This window comes from Schistocerca cancellata, chromosome 8, assembly GCF_023864275.1.
Source record: "Schistocerca cancellata isolate TAMUIC-IGC-003103 chromosome 8, iqSchCanc2.1, whole genome shotgun sequence".
Classification (NCBI taxonomy): Eukaryota; Metazoa; Arthropoda; class Insecta; order Orthoptera; family Acrididae; genus Schistocerca; species Schistocerca cancellata.
The window spans coordinates 218,475,801-218,497,300 of record NC_064633.1 but is presented as its reverse complement, the minus strand read 5'-3'; the positions used below and the strand labels follow the sequence as shown (position 1 = coordinate 218,497,300).

The following is a 21,500-nucleotide window of genomic DNA, read 5'->3' as shown; positions in this document are numbered from 1 at the left end:
ACCACATGCAAACAGAATAACAAAGACAGTTACCAGTAATGAGGTTCACACACACGTTGCGAAGACAGTTTAGTGAATAATTTCAGTTTTAGAAGAATCAAAATTGCTAGTGAGGTTTGTTCAAATTTCTCCATACATCTCTGCAGCTGTGATGTTGTCGTGTCAGCCGTGGTATCTAAGTTATTGGGCTAATTTTCCATTGTCACAAATCAAAGGTTGTTGTGGATTTATGGATAAATAAATGATATGTGCCCTGCAGAAGGCTTTTGGTAAAATTCTGGGGAAGTCATCCTATTGTACAAAGGCACCCATATGATAGTTTGTACAGGAGATGGAGCCTAGACCTGGAGGTATGTGGAGTATTTCTAATATTTTGGAAGACTAATGGTGACTTTTAAGTAGCTGTAAGATGTTTCAGTTTGAGCCCTGTTAAAAACCTGCATTATAGTGGCTTTTAAATAATTTTCGTGGAAGAAAAACACCTAACTACACTATATTCTCCTTTCTCTGAGAGCTGGGAGGGGGGATGCAGCCTCCCTTAACCTTGTGTATGAGTGCTCTTCCAACTGTCAGAATCTTAACTTTGTTTCTTATCCCCAGCCCCAACCCTTTTCTTTCTTCAGTCCTCATTCCTGAAGCAAAAATGAGGATCACGAAACTCAGAAAACTGAGGTGTCTACTTAGAACTATTAAAATATGCATTTAAACAGAAAATAATGTGTTACATTCGTAATTATAGTAAAAGTGCTTTAAATGTGCATTATGCATGTTTTTATTCCCAAAAAGGTCAAAATATGCACAGAAGTAGTATACCTATTTGGAATCGGAAAGTAATAAAATGGATAAGTACTAAGTTTGAGCTATGTCCAGTGATCCTATAAAAACGTGCATTTGCGTGGAGTTCTTGTCTTTAGTAATTGCAATCCATCTCTGTCATTGTTACCTAGACTTTGCAGGAAGAATGGTAAAAGATTCCCTTGAAAACCATACAGGATGTTTATTTATCCATTCTGAGATAACTGGAACAGTTTCCAGTGACAATAGTTTTGCTACACCGTATTAGACATGGCCATGTGGTGTGGTTTTGGTGTTTGAATATTTTTGTCCATCCCCCTCCACTTCATTTGGATTGGACAAATTATTTAAAAGAGTATCAATCTTTGAGCAACATGAGACTTTCATCAATTCAGTGCTTCTAATGTAGACTAAATAAACTGCGAAACACTGAGTAAACTTGATTGACAATATTCTAATTTTAAACAAATTGTGGCCTCCAGTATTCAAAGTTGTACATCATTTTCAAAAGTAAAAGAGCCTTGGGACATAATTTTTCAAAAAACTGTGTTAAATTATATCTCTGGACCAGTAATCATTAATTTTCAGCTTTTGAACTTCAGTCATTAGAAGACAAGTAGGAACAAAATAACAAAGCTCTTTAAATTCTGTCTCTTCCCACATTAGCAGCCTTTGTGTGTAGGTAAAATCGATTCCTGCCATCTGCAACAAATTGGAACAGATCTCGTGACAAAAATATCATAAAAAATTACTAAATGCTTGAGTTATTAACCAGTTGACATTTGTATCCTGAAGCAGAGTTATCAAAGGCACGCTCTGTTCCAAAGTGTTTCGCTATCACTTTCTGACTCTTTAGATTCTAAGTAACTGCTGACTGCACATCTTATAGAAACATCAAACCGTTTAGCTGTACCAGCTGATGTGCAGGTTGAAGCCCACTATTTGGAGCCTGTTGAAGGCACATCACTGATATTACCATCAGAGAATTCACACTCACTGCCACTCAAAGTGAGTATCTCTATTCTCTCTCGATTTGTGCAGCCACTGCTATGTGACATTTCTCTCATAGATTAGAAGAAATTAATTCTGATGAGTACATACAAAGCAAAGCAGAAATCTGCAACAAGTGACCACAATAGCAATCGTAGATACACACTCAAATTACGCAGCTAGAACGCACAGCCACTACTGGAAGAACAGTGTGGAAAATCAGCTTTTTGTGTTTACATGTCTAGAGGATGCAGGTATCTGTGGTTCACTCATCCCCAGCAGTGAGAGGGCCAGAGGAATGGGATGTATAAACACGTTATTAGCACTTAAGGAAAAACTGTGGTTAAGTGGTCATTCAGGACATCAAAGAACATGTTTGAGCTATTGTTGACCTCCCTTGTGTCATGGCTGAGACAGCCACCTCAATTAATGCCCCAGGTAGTGAGAATAAATGAACTTTATTCATTGTCCTAAATGAAATAAAAGAAAGCAATCATTTGGAGTTGAGTACACGCTACTTGGTTCCAGTCCACTGATAGGTGCTGGCATACCACTAGTAGAGTTGTTACAAGGGCAGCATTTGTGCCATATCAGCAGTAGTACTCAGAGATGGTGTAGGAGAGGGAGGGGTCCCAGTGAGGTGGAAGCTTGTAGCCAGTCAGAGGTAGTGTGGCTGCTGTGGACGATGTGGAGACATGGGTCCATTGGATGGGCTGCAGACACTGCCTGCATGCTCTGAGGGTGACGGTAAGCTGCTCACTGACAGGCCACAGATGCAGCAGATATTGGGCCCAAATTTGAAACCTGAAATGAAGTACAGAGGAAAGACTTGTACATGACTTGAAATGTCCGATTGAAGGACTGGTGATTGCAGTTTGTACTTAGTCTGGAGCAACTTCCTGTGTGAGGTGGCTTGGAAGAACTACACTGGGGTGAAGAGAGCTCAGACTGAGGAGTCAGTGATTGCAGTTGGTTGTTGGCCTGGAGTGACTCCTGATGCAAAGTGGATCTGATAATCCAAGCAGCATCCATAATACAGACCTGGTGGATGAATAGTGCAGAGATGATCAGCAGGCATGTGATCTGCGGAGGAAGAATCTGTGCCCATGATAGGAGTGCTAAATGGACGCCTGGAACCATGTGTTAACATGGCTCCTGTGGCTGGTGCAGTTGACAACAAACATAGTCAGAATTGCCTCACGTGTTCCAACATTTCTACAGAATCCAAACTGATCTTCCCCGAGGTCAGCTTTTACCAGTTTTCCCATTTGTCTGTAAAGAATTCACGTCAGTATTTGCAGCCATGACTGATTAAACTGAAAGTTCAGTAATTTTCACACCTGTCAATACCTGCTTTCTTTGCAATTGGAATTATTATATTCTTCTTGAAGTCTGAGGTTATTTCTCCTGTAACACACATCTTGCTCATCAGATGGCAGAATTTTGTCGGCGCTGGCTTTCCCAAGGCTATCAGTAGTTCTAATGGAATGCTGTCTTGTGTTGTGATCTCGCTGTTTATCCTTCATCTCCTGCAGTGGTGTTAACAGCAGCACAGGATGGGTGGCAGCGTGTGTTATACGTCAGTTTTGCATAACAGTGGATCCCAGGTGGATAGAATAACTTCAGTAGTAATAATTGCTGGTTAGCAAAATTCCTTACTTCAGCTATGTCTTAGTAGAGAAATTTTGTTTGCAGATAGTGTCCCTTTGTGCTAATATGTGTTTCTTGGGATGAATTTAGAATTACATTGTATCTGTAGTGTCTGGCCTAATTCATCAGAGAGGTGACCGTTTATAATCTCTGGTGAGAGAGAGTGGTCATAATTTGTTATAGCATGAGCTATCTATCTGAGTATGTCAATTACTAGATCTATAAGATAGGTTACAATCTTTACTGATAGTCACTTAAAGTATTGATACTGAAGTCGAAGAGTATCATGGGATGCACACTTCTGTGATCCAACATTAATTTACTCAAAACTCCATTGAGTGCCTTCAGAAAATTAGGTATCAAAATTTCGGGGAGGGGCAGAATCTATATATACATACAACAAGGATAGAAACTACAAAATACAAATTTGAGGATGGTAATTTCAAACTCAGCAGAAAAGTTTTTCATCCAAAGTACCTTTTTATGATAGTTATAAGCTTACGTATTTCGAGTAAATGGCTACACCACATTTATTATGTGCTCAACAGTAAGATGTTGCTAGGTTATAGCTACATAATATGAAGTAATTATGTTATCTGCTGATACCTAATGTCCTGTAACAACTATATTTTGAGCCAGTCCTGTGATACCTGTTTCAGGAGAATCTGTTTTATTACACAAGCCTTCTACACGACATTGCAAAAATGATATCTTATTCCTGGTGAATTTGAGTAGTCGTCAAGCTCATTTTAATGAAGTATTTTAAAAATTGGGTATCTGTAGTGCACCAAGTGAGTTCCTCTACCAGTATGTTGTGCACTCCAAGAAAAAAACCTTAATAAGTATTACACAGATAGTTCTATACATGTTCATGGAACAAGAATGAGTTTGCACTTACATTTACCGAGGAAAAGCAAAGAAAAAACTCTAAACAGCATATTGTTTTAAGAATTATAATTGTGTAGTTATTTTCTCAAGGAGATAGAACAGATAATTAAACTATAATTATTTATAAAGAGTCAAATCATACCTCTTCACTAATGCATGCTGCACAATTAAACATTACATATAAAATCCAGAGTTGACATTAATAGTAAAAAAGTGTCACAAAGTATTTGCTAGTGCATAATACTGATGTCTCACCTTTTTTCCAAATTCGATCTGGTGATGTAGCTTTCCACACAGGCAGAAGGGAAGAAATTGATGTAAGAGAAGTGGGGCAGCAAGATCATGGCCCTAAAATCACCACCACATGTGTGTCGTTCATGCAGTGAAATGTGTAGAGAGAATAAGTGAAGTATATAACTACTGTTAATATTATTAACTTAACTTGTTCAAAGTATGAATAAACATAAGAGCATTGTACATTAGGAATATCCTGTTAGGTAATGGATTTGTTAAGGCATGGACTTCAGTTTTGAAGGGATGGTGGCGTTTGCTATGCTCAACCTCGTGATTTAGATTTTCTGTGGTTCCCTGTAAGTGTTCACACATCTGTATGTATGTATGTATGTATGTATGTATGGTGGTGGTGGTGGTGGTGGTGGTGGTGGTGGTCTTCAGTCCAGAGAGGTTTGATGCAGCTCTCCAGGGTACTCTATCCTGTGCAAGCTTCTCCATCTGCAAGGACCTACTGCAACCTACGGCCTTCTGAATCTGCTTAGCGTATTCATCTCTTGGTCTCCCTGTACAATTTTTACCCTCCATGTTTCCCACCAATAATAAATGGGTGATCCCTTGATGCCTCAGAACATGTCCTAACAATCGACCCCTTCTTCTAGTCAAGTTGTGCCACAAATTCCTCTTCTCCCCTATTCTATTCAGCACTTCCTCATTAGTTATGTGATCTACCCATCTAATCTTCAGCACTCTTCGGTAGCACCACATTTCGCCAGCTTCTATTCTCGTCTTGTCTAAACTGTTTATCGTCCATGTTTCACTTCCATACATGGCTAAACTCCATACAAATACTTTCTGAAAGGACTTCCTGATATTTAAATCTATACTCGAGTTTAACAAATTTCTCTTCTTCAGAAAAGCTATCCTTGTCATTGCCAGTCTACATTTTATATCTCTCTGCTTTGACCATCATCTACTACTTTAAGTGTGTCATTTCCTAACGTAATTCCCTCAGCATCACCTGATTTAATTCTGCTACATTCCATTATCCTTGTTTTGCTTTTGTTGATCTTCATCTTATATCCTCCTTTCAAGACACTATCCATTCCATTCAACTGCTCTTCCAGGTCCTTTGCTCTGTCTGCCAGAATTACTATGTCATTGGCAAACATTAAATTTTTTTTCTTCTCCATGGATTTTAATGCCTACTCCAAATTTTTCTTTTGTTTCGTTTACTGCTTGCTCAATTTGTAGATTGAATAACATTGGGGATAGGCTACAACCCTGTCTCACTCACTTCCCAACCACTGCTTCCCTTTTGTGCCCCTCGACTGTTATAACTGCCATCTGTACAAATTGTAAATAGCCTTCCAGTCCCTGTATTTTACCCACGCCAGCATCATAACATGAAAAAGAGTATTCCAGTTAACATTCTCAAAAGCTTTCTCAAAGTCTACAAATGCTATAAACGTAGGTTTGCCTTTTTTTGATCTATCTTCTAAGATAAGTTGTAGGGTCAGTATTGCTACATGTGTTCCAACATTTCTATGGAATCCAAACTGATCTTCCCCTGAGGTCGGCTTCTGCTAGTTTACCTCTTTGTCTGTAAAGAATTCGTGTCAGTATTTTGCAGCCGTGACTGATTAAACTGAAAGTTCGGTAATTTTCACACCTGTCAATTCCTGCTTTCTTTGCGATTGAAATTATTATATTCTTCTTGAAGTCTGAGGGTATTTCTCCTGTCTTATACATCTTGCTCACCAGATGGTAGAGTTTTGTCAGGGTTGGCTATCCCAAAGCTATCGGTAGTTTTAATGGAATGTTGTCTACTCCCGGGGCCTTGTTTCGACTTAGGTCTTTCAGTGCTTTGTCAAACTCTTCACGCAGTATCTATCTCCCATTTCATCTTCATCTATGTCCGCATCCATTTCCATAATATTGCCCTCAAGTACATCGCCCTTGTATAGACCCTCTATATACTCCTTCCACCTTCCTGCCTTCCCTTCATTGCTTAGAACTGGTTTTTCATCTGAGCTCTTGATATTCATGCGAGTGGTTCTCTTTTCTCCAAAGGCCTCTTCAATTTTCCTGTAGGCAGTATCTATCTTACCCCTAGTAATACATGCCTCTATATACTTACATTCGTCCTCTGCTTGGCCATTTTGCACTTCCTGTTGATCTCATTTTTGAGACGTTTGCATTCCTTTTTGCCTGCTTTATTTACTGCATTTTTATATTTTCTCCTTTCATCAATTAAATTCAATATCTCTTCTGTTACCCAAGGATTTCTACTAGCCCTAGTCTTTTTACCTACTTGATCCTCTGCTGCCTTCACTATTTCATCTCTCTAAGCTACCCATTCTTCTTGTACTGTATTTCTTTCCCCCGTTCTTGTCAGTCATTCCCTAATGCTATCTCTGAAACTCTTTATAATCTCTAGTTCTTTCACTTTATCCAGGTCCCATCTCCTTAATTCCCACACTTTTGCAGTTTCTTCAGTTTTAATCTACAGTTGATAACCAATAGATTGTGTTGAGTCCACATCTGCCCCTGGAAATGTCTGAAACCTTCCAGTGTCTTCAGGCCTCTTCCACATATACAGCCTTCTTTCATGATTCTTAAACCAAGTATTAGCTATGATTAAATTACGCTCTGTGCAAAATTCTACCAGGCAGCTTCCTCATTCATTCCTTACCCCCAGTCCGTATTCATCTACTACTTTTACTTCTCTTCCTTTGCCTACTATCGAATTTCAGTACCCGCTGACCATTAAATTTTCATCTCCCTTCACTATCTGAATAATTTCTTTTATCTTATCAAAGATTTCTTCAGTATCTACGTCATCTATGGAGCTAGTTGGCATATAAACTTGTACTGCTGTGGTAGGCGTGGGCTTCGTGTCTATCTTGGCTACAATAATGTGTTCGCTATGCTGTTTGTAGTACCTTACTCCATGCTCATATATTTTTACTCATTATTAAACCTACTCCTGCATAACCCCTATTTGATTTTGTATGTATAACACGGTATTCATCTGACCAGAACTCCTGTTCCTCCTGCCACCGAACTTCACTTATTCCCACTGTATCTAACTTTAATCTATCCGTTTCCGATTAAGAGATGACATTCCACACTCCGTTTCTCCTGATGATATCCTTCTGAGTGGCCCCCACCTGGATATCCGATTGGGGAACTACTATTTTACCTCTGGGATATTTTATCCAGGAGGACGCCATCATCATGTAACCATGCAGTGAAGCTGCATGCCCTCAGTAAAAATTATGGCTATAGTTTCCTCTTGCTTTCAGCTGTTTGGAGTACCAGCACAGCAAGGCAAATTTTTTTACTGTTACAAGGCCGTATCAGTCAATCATCCTGACTGTTGCCCCTGCAGCTCCTTGAAAGGCTGCTGCCCATCTTCAGGAACCACATGTTTGTCTGGCCTCTCAACAGATACCCCTCCATTGTGGTTGCACCTATGGTACAGCTATCTGTATCACTGAGGCACACAGGCCTCTCCACCACCGGCAAGGTCCATAGTTCATGGAGGGGGATCTGTATGCGTAGGACATTCAGATTACTAATGTTATCACGAAAGGGGACAGATAAAAAAATGTACCCACCAAGTGGCGGCAGGAGAACATACATTTAAAAAGGTGTTAAAGTTGCAAACTTTCCTTCTCATCCTGTCCTGTAAGTCTCTCCTGACCCTGGGTTCTGTGTGACTTTTCTGAATTCTGCCCCTTTTCCTAAATCTTACCAGTCCTTTTCCTTCACCCCTCTTCCTTCCCCTTCAACCCTTCTGCCAGAAAAAGAAGCCGCTGGCTCCAAAAGCTTGCGGAGTTTATTACCTTTTATATGTATGGTCTCCTGTCGCCACTTGGTGAGTAGATTTTTTTTATCTGTTCACTTACATAACGTTATTGGTTATAGCATACACACGTGCACACTCTTCACTAGCATACAATTTGCCCTGACTAATGCAAATATTAAACAATTCGCAAAAAGTACAAGGAGTTTTTCTTCTCTATATTTAAAAAGCTTCATGCAGTTTTATCAGGAACATGACTCAGTGATTTGATTCCCATACAGATGTGTGGATCAAGGGTTGCCAGACTTTCTGAAATTTAATTTTAAGACGTTTATTTCCACACATTTGCTGTTGGCAGGATGTCAGATCTTCAGTAGTGGCACAGAAATGTTTCTTGTTTCAGGCTACACTTGATCGAAAAGGAACCTTCAAGGTTGAATATCTGCAAAAAATTGAACGAGAAGTTCAGCAACAATGGGAACAGCAACGAATTCATGAAGTAGATGCACCTCAGCTGTCAAATGAGGGTGCCAGCGAAAAGTATTTTGTTACTTTTCCTTATCCATACATGAATGGTCGCTTGCATCTGGGACATACTTTCTCCCTTTCAAAATGTGAGGTAAGTTGTAATCACAGTTATATTACGATGTACAATATTAGCCAAGCTTATTAGTTAAGAAGAAATAAAATTATGGTTCAAAGTGTGTTCAAATTCATGGGCTGTTGTTTTAGTTATGAAAGCTTTGTATTACTAGGGCAGGGGGGAGGGGGGAGTATTTACTCAAAAAATATTTTCGTGTTAAACGGAGTTGTGTGGTTGAGATTTCTGTGGCTTCAGATTTTGTATATGAAACACAATCATGAACGTTGCTTCTTCCACAGGTTGAGATGTGATGTAGGCACTTTAATTTTATTATTGTAGCTTACATGAACTTTGTTTTATGTAAATTCATCAGTGCACCTACCATAGTATTTTATAATTAGAACTTAAATTGTGAGTACTAAAAGTTTAAAGCATCACCATTGTTTTTAGAAGACTACAGGTAGCAGTTACTGCTTGTGCAGTTGCATTGACAACTTTTTGATGAGAAACACACTAGCTTCATAAATAAAAGAAAAAACAAAATAAAGATAACTCAAAGTTTTTTTATGTGATAACACAGAGCTACTGCATGAAACATTTGACATGCATAAACAAAATGTGAAAACCTATATCCATAGGAAAGTTATTTCCTGAACTTTGGATTTAGCAATTGATTTAGTATCGGCATAATTCATGCCAGCAGCTGTGGTTATACAAGTGAATATTTTTGGTTAAAACAGTTGTTTATATTATTAGGGTTAAAATACAAATTTGTAAGGTGAAATGTTAAAATTTATTTATAGCTATTTTTATGAATCTGTGAAATTTAAATAATAAACTAGGATTAGATACCCTATTATTTTAAATGTTAATTATATTTACCAGGGTACTATTAGTTAAGGTTGAACATGTATGAATGCATGAAATGTATACAACTTGGGCGTAAAGTAATTAACATCAACACAGTAGTCAGCTATTCTACGCAGCAACACACAACACGCAGCAATGTGAGGTGGTGGTGGTGGTGGTGGTGGTGGTGGTGGTGGTGGTGGTGGTGGTGGTATCTCCTGCTATTTTTGTCAGAAATAAATGAGGTACTGTTTGCAAAGCTGCAATCAGTACAGCATGTGTTTTAAGTGGGACACATCATAGAGTATTGCAAACAGCTGCATCAAATTTGGACCTGGAGAGCCACTTGCTACTTCATGCACTGAGTTGTTTACTGTGGAGATATTCTTTGTTTAACCATTGTGGGAGATGAGCTATGGTTAGAAATTGTTGCTATGGTCCATAAACACAACCACTACTTAGCTGCCTCCCTCCAAGTTATACCATCTCCCTCATGTGTCATTGGTCCTTCATTGTAGTGTGTCTGATGGTGTCTCAGTTGTATCAAATGAAAAATTCGCTCAAGAAAACAATAAAACTATGAGGGTTGAATGAAAAGTAATGCCTCCATCTTTGTTAATTGGATTTGGATGGGAATATTTTAATAAATCAAACACAGAAATAATCCTTAGAATGTGATCTTTAATTATCAGTATTCACTTTTCCACATAACCACCAGGCTATTGGATACATTTCAGCCAACGATGAACAAGTTTTCTGAAGCCGTTACGTAAGAAGTCGACACACTGTTTCCGCAACCACAGTCTCTCAGTTCTCTCAACTTCTTCATCAGAAGCATAATGATGGCCCTGCAGATTGTCTTTCATTATCAGGAATGGATGGAAGTCCGACAGTGCTAAATCTGGACTGTATAGATGATACCGTATGGTGGTGAGAGTAAAGTCTGTGAAGTTCTGCTGTGGTGGCACATGAAATGTGTGGTTTTGCATTGTCATGCTACAGGAAAACATTTCTCTTTTCCTTTCAGACCCTTGTTAGATATCGTTTCAGAGTTCGCAGCATTGTGATATAATGTTCTGAATTTGTTGTTGTTCCACAATCAAGGAAATCAACATGGGCAACACCATCTGCGTCCCAGAACACTGTGGCCGTGATTTTTTCATCTGAGGACTGCGACTTGAAATTTATTTTTCTGGGGCGAGTCTTAGTGTCGATATTCCATAGACTGATGTTTCATCTCGTGGTCGTAATTTGTGTACACACATTTTGTCTCCTGTCACAATTGAATGGAGAAAGGCGTCACCTTCATTCTTGTAACACACGAGAAGTTCCTGGCAAATTTCAAGTCTGTTCACTATCATTTCAGGAGTCAGCATCCGGGGTACCCATCGTGCACAGATCTTCCGGTAGCCAAACAAAGCAATAATGTGACCCACACATTCTTGTGAAATGCCGATTGTGCTTGCAATTTATAGTGATAGAACAATCACCTGAATCCATCTGTCAACATTTTGCTTGTGAAATTTGGTGGTTGCTGTCACAGGATGTTCAACTCTTTGTTTGTCATCCAGGTCAGATGTTCCTTCATAAACATCTTTAAACTTACTCGATCGACGGCGCACAGTACTCACATCAACACAATCACCATAAACTGCTTTCATTCTCTGATGAATCTCCTTTGGGGTGACACCTTCTGCTGTCAAGAATTCAATGACTACACGTTGCTTAAATCGCATTGACGGACCATCTGCTCAGGGTTCCATACTTTACAATGTAACAACACAACTGTTCAATGCTAAGGCTTCCTGCCAACTAGTTCTGTAGAGAAGAGGCTCCAGAACAAGCCAATACCTGCCGCATACCAATGCTGCCAACTGTTGAAGAGTTACGAAGGTGTAAGCATTACTTTTCAGTCAACCCTAATATGAGACTGAAATTCTGGCCAGAACTTTCCTTCAGAAGGTGAAATTTTATTGCTCTAGATTCGACACATGTAAAAATATATACACTATCCTAGCTTTCTGAACTAATCGTTCCTTCCTCAAGGAAAAGAGAGGGATAGGTTGGAGAAGGTTAAAAAGGAAGAGCAGGTCACTCAGACGCCAGGTTGAGAGAGACCCACCTATTGAAGGCAGGTACTGCATCCCTGTTGTCATAGATGACATGCACAGATGAGAGAGAGGGATTATAATAATTCTCCGTGTGGTGCTTTTACAAAGCACATGCAGTTAAAAAATACTCTTTCGCTATTTGAAGGAATGGAAACTCCAGGTTGGAATGTCAACAATATAGGAAAAGATAGATTGCTACTTACCGTAAAGATCACATGTTACGCTGCAGACGGACACAATCAAGACACTGGAACATTAGTTTTGGCCACAGTCTTCGTCAGAACAAGGAAGAGAAATGCACACCATTCATTCACACAAGCAAGCACACCTCATGCACATCTGACCTCCAACTCAGGCAGCTCAGACCAGAATGTAACCTTCACATTTAATGGAAGGAGCAGTCTGGAGGGGGCAGGGAAGAGGAAGGGTTTGCAGTGTATGGGTAGATGGGGAGAGGAGGCTGTCTGGCAGAGTGTTCGGGGTTAGACTTCCAACAGGCACAGTGTCAGTTTGGGCAAGGAGGTGGGAAAAGTGGAGTGGGAAGGAGAGGAGTGGGGAGGGTAGAATGTGTTGTAAGGATAACTCCCATCTGTGCAGTTCAGAAAGATTTATGGTGAAGGGGTGGATCCAGATGGCCTGAGTAGTGAAGCAGCCATTGAAATCAACTGTGTACTGTTCAGTTGCAAGTTGTGCCAGAGGGATGGTCTACTTTGCTCTTGGCCACAGTTTGGCAGTGGCCATTCGTTGTAGTGGGCAGCTGGTCGGTAGTCATGCCAATATAAAAAGTTGTGTAATAATGGCAGCAGAGCTGCTTTCACAGGTGGCCTGGTCCCTGATGGAGTAGCTTAAATCTGTGACGGGAGTGGAATAGGATGTTCTGGGTGGATAGGTTGGGCAGGTGTTGCACCTGGATCTTCCATGGGGATATGATCCTTGTGGCAAGGGGTTGGGATTGGGAGTTGCACAGGAATGGGCTAAGATGTCATGGAGGTTGTGTGGGTGACAGAACACCACTTTAGGAGGGGTGAAGGGGTGGGAAGGATCTTGGGTAGGACATCCCTCATTTCAGGGCATGATGATTGGTAACCAAAGACCTGGTGATGGATGTGGTTTAGTTGTTCCAGTTCGGGGTGGTATTGGGTGACAAAGGGGGCACTCTTTTGTGGCTGGTTCTTGGGGGTGGCGGAGCACTGAGGGTGTGAGGGGGAAATGGCATGGTAGATCTGCGTGTGGTCTAGATCTGTGCGAAACTGTCTTGTCTGTGAAGGCCCTGGTGAGACCTTTTTAATTGTGCCTGTCTGCAACTTATATCGTCTTTATTGTAAGTAGCAGTCTGTCTCTTCTACTATTTGATGCTTTTGTGATTTTTATCTTAATTTAAGGAAACTAATTTTGTTCAAATGCAGTACTTAAATTTCATTACACATTAGATAACTACATTCTCAATGTTGCTTTGGTATTTCCAGCATGTTAGTCAATGTCTGAATGCAAGACATTAGGATCCACTTAATAATATTAACACCACTTAACAATAGTTTGTGGCTCAGTGGTAAATTGCCAGACTTTGAATGCAAAGGTCTCGAGTTTGATTTCCAGTCAGTCCAAGGATTTTTTATGTCACTTTCCATTTATTTCATCTCTATATATGTTAATGTGAAAACTGCTAAGTTGCAATGTGGTGTGGAATTTAAGTTTAACTGCAGGTGCCCCTCTAAGTGGTTGGGTAATTCAGGTTCATGTTCATGACACCTTTACCTTTTTACCAATACTTCATCAATCCTGTCACTGTCAATGGAATTACTGTAAGAGTACTTTCATCAGAATAAGTATTTATCATTCTTCAATTGAAACTTCATCAATGGTCTAAAAATTACTGTCTTTTTACACTCTGGTTCTGTTTGAGAAACAGAAATACATCATTATCACACTTTAGGAGCAAGGTTAATTTGCTTGGTGTTTCCCCATTTGTTTCTCACTGGAGATGTGTTGCCAGTATACAAATTTCAGAAAAATTATCACCTTTTGTATATGTTTTCTTGTTCAATTTGTAATTACAGAATTGCATCTCTCCTATATTTTTCTTTAATTCTGCCAGTAGATGAAGGCAACCAAAAGCTTCACCGTGAACCCCTGACTGCCATCAGCATTGCAAAACATAGGTGAAGAGCCCAGCATCCAAGTAGCAGAAAGATTTTACTGTGTGTGGCTTAGAAAGACATTGCCTCACATTAACTAGAATCTGCTATAAGGAAGGAAAAATACCTGCAACCTGTAATGACAATGTAATTCATGAAGAGAGCTGATGACCAGTATTTCTACCGGTTGTGGGACTATTGATGGTAAAATCCACAAAAATTCAGAAGAAATGTATCCACAGAACCATCTTTCACACCAGAACTTACCTAATCATCTCACATAAGACCCTGTGTCGATCTGAACACACTTTGTACCTATAACAGATAGACTGCATTACACCGGCAGTGACATTACAGCCATATACATCGTATGAGATGTCATCTGCTTATGTTTTGGTCACAATAGGAAGTCGCACAACTTAGACCACTTACCAAAGCCACGTGTTTGAAGAGAGATCTGTGTGCTGTGAAGGGCAAATTACTTCTGGAACAATAAACTTGGGCTGGCATGGAAATTATAATATTGTCGCAGAAGAAGCTGAGTAGAACCATGGTGTAGTGGTTATGATACTAAACTGTCGCATGGAGGGTCGTGAGTTCAGAACTCACCTGGAATGTACAATTTTAATTTCTATATTCGGTTTGAGTACATTCTAGAAGTATCCACAAACTTCAAGAACAATTGTACTGGAATATTCTGTAGCTGTATATATACTGTATGTGTTCTGGCTGGAGGCAGTTCGCTCCGCACTCTTGTATGTGCAAAGTGCTGAATAAACCTTCGTTAAGTGGAGTTAATGTTCGTCATTCTGCTAATAACACCTTCATAAACGTGACATTATTCTGGTGGAGACTCTGGGTATAGGAACTTTTGATAGCGCACGTTATCAACGACACAGTGGCTCCCATCAGGTCATGACAAAACCGCCGTTTACGTGGCAAGAAACCCAAGTTTGAGCCATAGTCAACAGATTACAATCTACCGGAGACAGAATAAGGAGGAGGAGAAGAAGACGTTACGATGACAGCAACTGTGTGCCACCACATGAGACATCCTTCCGCATTCTCTGGTGACGATGGCCAAGATCCAAACAAGTGGCTGAAGGTATGTGAGCGTATAGCCAATTAACAAATGGTATGACACAGTGTGTTTGGCTAATGTATTTTTCTACTTCGAGGGCACTGCCAAGCAATGGTATGAGAACAACGGGGAGAAGTTCACAAGCTGGAAAGTATTCCAGGCAGAACTGCGCAATCATTTCGGCGACACACAATGACAGAAGTGCAAGGCCGAATATAAATTAAAGTGCAGCTCACAGCGTCCAGGAGAAACTACAGCGTCCTACATTCAAGATGTCTTGGAGTCGTGTAAAATAGTGGATCCTAGAATGAAGGATGTTGCTGAGAATGTGTATCAATCCCTACTTCTGAAGGAAGTTTCGAAAGCAGACGACTCATAAAATGGTGCCAGTATATCGAGATAATGCATCAAAAAAAAAATTGCACCAAGAAGTTTGAACAGCTTCTAAATGTTGTATCGGTGTCTGTGATAGAGGAAGCAACTGATTTCACAAGTATTCTTCATAGTGAGAGAGGAAGTTAAGAAGGCACTTGAATTGCACAGTGAGCATAAAACCGAGATGCTTCAAAAGGTCATAAGGGAGGAAGTGGAACAGACATTGAACCCAATCTCTCATCCTTCATTTCCCTTTAAAACAGTGAAAAGTTGAGACCCAGGCGGAGTTATGTTCCTACAGTGTCGCATGAGGAACCTATTTGGGCACCGAGGAAGTCTGACGTCTGGAGGACCCAGGCTAACCAACCAGTATGTTTCCACTGCGGACAACTGGGACACGTGGTGCACTATTGTCAAGAAAGGTGGCGGATATTTGATGATGCCCGCGCTAGAAGACAGCAGACCGATCTTAGCCAACGCCAACTCTGGGACAACGAAGATGAACAAGATGATGTGGGTGCAGGACGTCGTAGTTCATCCATCGCCGCAAGCTAACCGCTGGAGAGGATGCTCCCCAACCCACCGAACAAGGTCTCCATCGCCATTTAGAAGCTCCAGCTGATAACTTAGCTGCCGCAACCTGGAAAACTGAAGGGTGCGACCTTCCTTGGAGGTGAGGCCGCTGAAGAGAAAAACCCTCCGCCATCAATCACTACAAAAATGATAGGAAACTACGTCGATATCCTCATGAATGGCCAACCAGCCCAAGCTTTGTGGACTGTGGAGCATCATATTCAGTCATTTCAGAGAAGTACCATCGCCAGTTGCCGAAAACTGTACTTGTCGACAACAGTACATCTCTGCTGAATGTGGCTAAAGGGAAATATGTAAAACTTAAAGGAAGAAGTACCATTCGTATGGGTATAAGTGGCCATACACAGCCCTTAGAATTCATCGTCTTACAAGAGTGTAGACATGACATCATTCTTGGATGAGACTTTTTGAAAGTTTCTTTTATAGATTGCTGTCGCTCGAAGATTATGCTAGACGAGATGAGATATTGTGGACAGGAAGATGCGCATCCAAGTGTGTGTAGACTGTGTGCTGGATGAAGTGATCATTCCTGCTGTCAGCGTTAGAAAGGTAACTGTCATGTGTCATGCCATGCATCAACCTATGGATCCTATAGTGGAATGTAAGAGAAGCATACCACTGGAGAATAACTAGGTCATCCCAGCCTCTGTCGTCTCGTTTAACCCGTCAGTGGGCACGGCTTTCATACTTCCATGAGTGGGTACGTCGCGGCTTTTGCACTGCTATTAGTTTTGCATTTTTTACCTAAGGAAAAATAATCATCCCATCAGTAATAAATACGTAAAATGCATCAATTTCCTTTTCCGTAATTTCAGCACTTTCATTTGGACCTGGCAAAACTTTTAGGATTTTCTTGGACTTCGTTTTAGGAGAAAAAGGAAGTGGTTCACTTATCCAAATAGTTTCTTTATCTTTTCCTATGTAAAATCGGTAATACTCTGTTTGTTGTCTCCCCTCTTCAACCAGGCGGTTATCTGTTTCCTCTGTTGATTGTTCAGAGTCACTGCTGTGGTTTTCTTCTTTAGTAACTTCCTCTTCCAACTCAGATTCACAAGAGTCCGACAATTCTTGTAATTCTTCTTCTGACAATTCACACAGTACTTTCTCATAGTCTTCAGGATGTACAATTAGACGGTGCCTGTCAAATCCCTTCTTTTTCTCCACTTCAATTCTTTTATGAGACCTAATGAAACATATGTTTTTGTAAAAGTAATATATTGTAGCAAATCAATATCCAAGACTGTAAAAAGTAACGAAAATTGAATATGAGAACTCTGATTTGATTGAATATTCATTATATACTAATATAAAAGAAAGATTGCCTTGAGGCGAAAGAAAAACACAAGTGTAGAAAATACTTACATCACAAGGCGCGTAGTGGCAAACACAACACAAACACAAAGCTCACGTTTCAAACAACAATAGCGACCAAACTGCTGAAAGCGTGAATAGCACAAATATACTAAGTGGTGACATCTGTTGAGAACAACAAATGCAAATCTGGATGTGGACGCAACTGCAACGCTATCTGTGATACTAACAGAAAACTAAATCTTGTGGCTGTCTGCCACAGATGCGCCCACCAAAGGGTTAAGAACAGATTCGGTGAATTGTGAATAGTTAACTGTCACCAAGAACTGTAGATCCTTCCAAGACGCATGTGCATAGCAAACGCTGAGCCGTTAATTGCAGAACAGCTGAGTGTCGTAGAAACCTCCCATGCCAAGTCTGTGGGCGAAATTGGCGCTATCACTACTAGACAAGATCTTCTAGCTCGACTATCACCAAATCTCACTAAGGAACAACAGAAGAAGCTACTTGCCATTCTTCAAGAGTTCTCTGAATGCCTCACTCCACTGGTGAAGAGCAAATTAGACAAATTGACGGTGAAGCACAGGATTAGCACTGGAGACCATCAACCAATAAGCCAGAGAGCATACCGTGTGTCAGCAACGGAATGTCGAAAAATTCACAACGAGGTAGAGAAAATGAAGAAGAATGACATCATTCAGCCTTCGCAGAGCCCATGGTCGTCACAGTGGTCCTCGTCAGGAGGAAAGACAGCAGCTGGTACTTTTGTGTTGATTACAGGAAGCTTAATAAGATAACTAAAAAGGAAGTTTACCCTCTTTCATGAATTGACGATACACTAGATTGTCTCAAGGAGGCTAAGTTTTTTTCAACCATGAACATGTACTTGGGATACTGAAAATCGAAGTAGGTGATGCTGATCATGAGAAAACTGCATTCATCACCCCTGAGGGCCTGTATGAGTTTAAGGTAATGCCATTTGGTTTGTGTAATACACCAGCAATTTTTGAATGAATAATGCATAATCTTCTAAGGCATCTGAAGTGGACGATGTGTCTTTTGTTATTTATATGACATTATAGTGTTCTCGGAGACATTTGATGAACATATAAAAAGATTGAGGGATGTTCTTAAGTGTCTCCAACAAGGAGGACTGAAACTTAATCCGAGAAAGTGTCTCTTTCAAGTGAAAGAAATCAAAATACTTGGGCACCGTGTGTCAAACGAAGGTGTGCGGCGAGACCCAGAAAAGGTGAAAGCTATAATGGAATTTCCTATTCCTAAAAGTATTAGAGATGTGAGAAGCTTCCTCGGATTATGTTCTTATTACTGTCATTTTATCAAAGACTTTTCCATCAAAGCCAGGCCACTCCAGGAGTTGTTAAAGCTGATGGTAAATTTATCTGGGGTGGTGCTCAACAGGATTGTTTCGATGTGCTGCGAAAAGCTCTGACAACTGACCCTGTACTTGGTCTGTATGATGAGAGAGCACCTACAGAACTACACACAGATGCCAGTGGGTACGGGATCGGTGCTGTTCTGGTGCAGATTCCAGATGGAAAAGAGGTTATAGCCTACACTTCTAGGACACTTAAACAAATGCCGAGAGAAACTACTCAACTACAGAAAGAGAATGTCTTGCTGTGATCTGGGCCATGTACAAATTTCGACAATATCTGTATAGAAGGCCATTCACAGTTGTTACAGACCATCATTGACTTTGTTGGTTGACAGGTCTTAAGGATCCAACAGGATGACTCGCCAGGTGGGCACTAAGTCTTCAAGAGTATGACATTACCATAGTGTACAAAAGTGGAAGAAAACACCAAGATGCCAACTATCTCCCAGGACTTTGATGAAGATAGTGACTGTCTCGCTGCACTCCAGGATCTCTCTATTGAGCGGAAGGAGGACACCAAGATATCTCAAATTATGCTTGCCTTAAATTGGTCAGAGGATGTGAAATGATAATTTAAGGTAGATAATGGATTACTTTGCAAGAAAAGCTTTGATCCATTTGGAAAGAGGTGGCTACCAGTGATTCCTAAACACATGTGCTTAGATGTTCTACAGAAATTCCATGACACACCTGAGGCTGGACATTTAGGATTTATTACGACATACAATAGAACCCGCAAGAGATTTTTCTGGCCAGGTTTATGTAGGAGTGTCTGTCACTATATGTCGCACTGTCAAGAGTACCAGAGGAGAAAGGCAGTTCCTTAGAAACCACCTGGCTGACTCATACCAATTCCACCAGCCGAAACGCCTTTCCAGCGTGTTGGGATTGACCTCGTCGGACAGATTTTCAACATCTGCTACTGGCAATAGGTGGATTATTATTTGCACTGATTATCTGACACACCATGCATTACAAAAGCCATGAAAACAGCTGAAGCATCAGAGGTAGCCAAATTCACCATGGAAGACATTGTATTAAAACATGGTGCCCCAAGGTTGTTAATTATGGATCGAGGGAAGTTTTTCAATCAAATTTTGTGACAGAGATAAAGTGTCGGTGCAACATTACTCAACACATGACAATTGCCTACCATCCGCAAACTAACGGGCTTACTGATTGCCTTAATAAGACCTTGGTCGACATGCTATCAGTGTTTGTCAATGTTGAGGAGAGCATCTGGGATGAGGTGCTACCTTTCGTGACGTTTGCCTACGACACCACAGGATTTACGCCATTTTTCTTTTTGCATGGGCGTGAGGTGACTACAACAATGGACACTGTGTTTCCATTACATCCCGATGACGTGGATGATGACTACATCGGCCAGGTGTTAACCAGAACTGAGGAAGCTCGGCAGTTAGCATGACTCCGCACGCTGCAGGCTCAAGAAAACGATAGCCGAAGGTATGACGTGAGCCACCACCTTGTTGCCTACCAGCCTGGTGACCGTGTCTGGATCTTCATTCCTGTTCAGAAGGTTGGTCTCTCTGAGAAGCTCCTTGGGTGTTACTTTGGATCTTATAAGGTTGTAAGACAGTTATCTGATGTTACTTATGAAGTTGAAGATTTAGACCCCGCCACAAGACAACGAAAGATCAGAGATATGTTCCACTTCCTTCGAATGAAGCCCTACAAGGATCCTGCAACCCAGGGTAAATTCGAAGCTCCAGCGACAGGCAGCAAGCGGAAAGGTGATGAAGAGCGTAGTGGCAAAAGGGCGAGCATCAGTCATCAGGAGTCGGAGTGTGCAGTACCGATGATTCGTTCCCGGACTAGGAGCACGTAACACCGAGATGCTGATCTCTTAAGGAGGGAGCAGTGTTGCAGAAGAAGCTGAGTAGAACCGTGGTGTAGTGGTTATGATACTAAACTGTTGCATGGAGGGTCGTGACTTCAAAACTCAACCAGACTGAACAATTTTAATTTCTGTATTCGGTTCGAGTACATTCTAGAAGTATTCACAAATGGCAAGAACCATTGTACTGAAATGTACTGTTACTATATATATATACTGTATGTGTTCTGGCCGGAGGCAATGTGCTCTGTGCTCTTGTATGTGCAAAGTACTGAATAAACATTCATTAAGTGAAGTTAGTGTTCATCATTCCTCTAATTACACCTTCATCTACGTGAGTAGGCCTGACTAATAGATGTAGTAGTTACCAGCAGAGTGCTGTGCGGGATCTCGTATTCACACAATTGAATTGAATGTTCCCTACCAAGAGGTATTCAGAGAGCATAAAAATTGGAGCTTGACTGATCATTCTGCTCTAGAGTGTCGCCTTTATGCTATTTACAATAGCGTATGTAGTGGGATGGGGTATTCCCAAACAAAGGTTGCCACAATCGTCTTTCAAAAGATTGTTAATGAATCTCGTTGAAAAATTTTATTTTTTTTTATGTACATACCTGAAACTTGAGACAATGTTCTGAAAGGTAATACAATTCAGTACACCTCCAGGCCATTTCACTTTTACCATACACAATGCAGTCCATATCTTTCACTATGTTACTCATGACTATAGTTATTTGAAAACAAGATTTCTGCTGAGTGCTTTGCAACAGTTGAGAGTATATTTGTGACTGGGTATTATTGTAATTCCATCTGTGGAATAAGTATTTTTGCCAGTAGTT

General features: G+C 40.6%; 1 protein-coding gene across 1 annotated transcript in view; it reads left to right on the top strand.

Moving 5' to 3' along the window:
* Positions 1-21,500, top strand: part of LOC126094493 (leucine--tRNA ligase, cytoplasmic) — a 176,650-nt gene that overhangs the window by 48,240 nt on the left and 106,910 nt on the right. Inside the window, exon 2 of the mRNA XM_049908902.1 lies at positions 8,769-8,984. Coding sequence (XP_049764859.1) covers positions 8,769-8,984 — 216 coding nt within the window. The remainder of the gene's footprint in view (positions 1-8,768; positions 8,985-21,500) is intronic.